Below are 3409 nucleotides of genomic sequence, written 5' to 3'. Positions count from 1 at the left end.
AAGAAACAGAAGATGCCATTGGATACTGCTTAACAGTAGAGCATAGACAGAAGATATTTAACCTACTCCAGGAAACATACTCCAGAAGGCCTGAACTTTTCTAGCACCTTAAAAAGATGTAGCAGACTTTTGTTATCTTACTTATCACTAATAAGCCGTCACAAATTTCCTGAGAAAAGTTTGTTTCTCTTCAAAGTAAAGTGGCAGCTGCCTGTCTTAATTTTAAATGGGGAGTTGGAGTAGTTTTAACCACTTCTCAATTTAAATTTAAGCCAGTGAGTATACCGAGGTGTGTCCAAATTTGGTATTGAAACAAAGCCTGTTGAGGTACCATTGAGAGTGAGAATGGTATAATTGTATTCCTTTTCAGCTGTTGCGATGCAAATTGCTTTAGGTAAAATCCATTCTACAAATGCCGTGGCAGCCATATGTGGGAGAAAGGTGGTTATTAAGTTACAATTTTGCACTTTTAAAAAGGGAAATCATATTTTGAAGGAAATATTTATGGGGTTCAAAACCCAATGAACACAGTTCTGATTTAAAGTTTGTATATGTGGTTGCAGAATTTTGTTGTCGTCTTTATTCTAACTTCTGCAAAACACACTTGCTATTTTGCTAACTATTGCTTGTTAGCTGTGCTGTATTTCTCTTTCAAAAATTCACTTTTGCATGTAATATCTAGTATTTATGTGGCTATTTCTGTATAACAACACCCTTTTATAGTGTTTTGAATTATTTTGATCTAGAACACTCAGGAGTGCTTGGGTGCACTGCTTGACACCCTTTGTTTTTTATTTATTTGACATAAAAGCACTCGTCTGGCACTGTTCAAAGATTTATCGGAGCTCCTTGTCCACTAGGCTGATGTTGATTTTGAAGTAGTAGAAGTCCTTGTTTCTCTTATCAGCAAGTTCAGTCTTTAATATACATTCTGTTATAGGTGACAGTGTGAGCTTAGACTAAAAGGGAACCGTAAGTGAGGCTTGAGTTTCACTTGACCCCTCTTATAGCCATTTCACCTTCAAAAGGCAAGTAAAGTTGGGAATTCTGAATTATGTTCTTGCTAGCTTGCTCTAGCATTTGTATGGAGAACTGGATTTTTATTTCTTGTGGAACTCTAAGGCTGTATACCAGTACATTTGTCGCCAGAAACAGTATTAACAATACACCATTTCTCAGCACTTTCACTTAACTGCTACCAAAATACTGTTGTATATTTGGTAGATGACAAGATCTTTCAAGTGGAAGAAAATGCAAGTAAAAGTGTATTTAACGTTTAAACAATTATTGGACAAAATAGGTAATTTGTAGGTATATTGAAGGGCTGGCAAAACTGAAACCAGTTCAGTGGCTATTACCAGATTCTAAGCAGGAAGAGGAATTAGTGTGAACTTAATTTCTACCAGTAATAAAACATTGTGATTGTTTGCGCAAGCTACTTGATTATGTTCTAGGGTGTATGTTTAGTTTATCGTGAGACTTGGAGAGAAACACTGAAGTACATTACACTTGCACTGTATTATTAATGCATTACTATAGCAGAGGAAGGCTGTTTGCAAATTGAGAGATTTTTGGGAGGGATTGGTATTCATTTCATCTGGTGGTTTTCATAAGGCCTTTATCATTTGCTCTCATCTTCTTATCCCAGGCTGTTATTGTTCATTCTGAATGTCTTTAAACACTTGATAAGTATTGGATACAAAATACGTGAGTTCATTACCTCATATGTATTCCAGAGCGAATGGAACTTTCCTTTTTAAATATGGTTCAATAACCGTAAGTTTCAGACCTAAAAGTAAGGTATATGTTCTTGATGTAAAATTGAAGGTTAACTTTTATTTTGGAATATGTCTGAACAGCTCCAATATTCCCAAATTGGAAGTCACGCAACATTTTTTTTTTCTTAATTCCTGTTGAGCTAGTAAAATTAGGTTCTGTTTACCTGCAAAATGATTTGTTTGAACTGGTTTATCCTGGTGAAATTCTAGTCGGACTCATGTGTTCATAGAGTTTGAATGGTGTGACTTTGGGGAGCTGAAAGGGATGCTCTCAGGTCATGTTTGATCCCATATTTAGATTTTGTAAGACTGCAAAACATAAGACAGAGTAAAAATAATTCTGCTAGAAACTGTTTTTTTGAAATCCTCTTTTCTTACAGCAGTTCAAACAGAACAGTGCAGCATTGAGAGAGCACGGGGGAAGAGGATGGTTTTGCAGTTAAAGCAGTGAGATCAGAGTTCTTTTCCCAACCATGAAGGTTTCTCTCTGCTTTTGTACAGATCCTTTGATTTCTTTCTCAGTTTACCTGCAACTGAAATACACAGTTAGGACAGCTCTCTTGGACCTATAAGGTACAACATAGAAAGGCAGAGAGTCTAGTACTAAGCTGGTTATAGCCATAGATGTCCAGAAGAGTAAACCTCCTTAAATTAATCAAAGTTTTCATTCTTCTTCTTTTCCATGCAACAGCTATTTAAAAATTGCTATAAAGGGTGTGGAAGACTGTTGTGTATGATTCAATGGAAGGAGCCCTTAAAAAGAACACCTGTTAATTTAAAACTTTAAATCAAAACTGTAATTATCAGATTTTATTTTTATATAATTTAAAAGAAAGAAGCCTTGACAACCTTCTACATTGGCTTTGTACAGATTATAATTCATTTGATTGTATCCAGTTGGGTTTTATATCTAAAGTTATATTTCTGTATATAATAAAACTATTCAGAACTAATCTGTAAATTGTAATAAAGACATTTGCAAGATAATGCTAATTTTTTTGTCTTGGAAGGATGATATGGCAGATGGGGGTAGAACTGCTTATGAGTCGTGATTAAACACTAGTAGTAACTCATGCTATTACTCATTTAGGTAGTAGTTGTAGTTATAAAAACCTGAGTAGGATCAGGACCTGCATGTGTATTAAGAAGGAATACAGCTATATTTTTCCTCTGTGCTGCTTTTTCCTCATAGCTCCAAGCAAAGCTACCTGAGCTGTGTCAATATTGTAATATATGGGAGGAGGAACAATGCGATGTAGAAGTGGCATTTAATAATACAGAAGCCCACTCCACTGAACTGGTAACCCTGCATGGTGTTCAAGGGTCCTGTGTTGCTGAATTTTATCAGCCAACATGCAAAATTCACTGTCCGCATTACTTGCTGCCAGATTTTTTTTTCTTTTTGCAGCAGCGATACTCGTTTTGACTGTCAAAGTTCTTCTTCTAGCTGAAAAGTGATGTAGCATGATTGTTTGTTTCCTTCCTTCATCAAGATGCATGTTAAATAGCTGTGTGGTAAACAGTTAGAAAACCTTATATTTTCCCAGGTATTTTAGGACCTCCTGGGGGAGAGGAACTCCTATACCTCTTTACTGCTATTTTCTTGCTTCCCCCCCCCCCCCCCCCCCCCC

General features: G+C 36.2%; 1 protein-coding gene across 1 annotated transcript in view; it reads left to right on the top strand.

Moving 5' to 3' along the window:
• Positions 1-2762, top strand: part of PPP1R15B (protein phosphatase 1 regulatory subunit 15B) — a gene marked incomplete at its 5' end in the record, with an annotated part of 8502 nt that extends 5740 nt beyond the window's left edge. The window contains one exon of the mRNA XM_019513738.1: positions 25-2762. Coding sequence (XP_019369283.1) covers positions 25-104 — 80 coding nt within the window. The remainder of the gene's footprint in view (positions 1-24) is intronic.
• Between the last annotated feature and the right edge of the window lie 647 nt (positions 2763-3409).

This window comes from Gavialis gangeticus, unplaced genomic scaffold (assembly GCF_001723915.1).
Source record: "Gavialis gangeticus isolate Ggan-Ray unplaced genomic scaffold, GavGan_comp1, whole genome shotgun sequence".
Lineage (NCBI taxonomy): Eukaryota > Metazoa > Chordata > Crocodylia > Gavialidae > Gavialis > Gavialis gangeticus.
The sequence above is the reverse complement of the archived record's forward strand: the minus strand, read 5'-3'. Positions and strand labels throughout refer to the sequence as shown.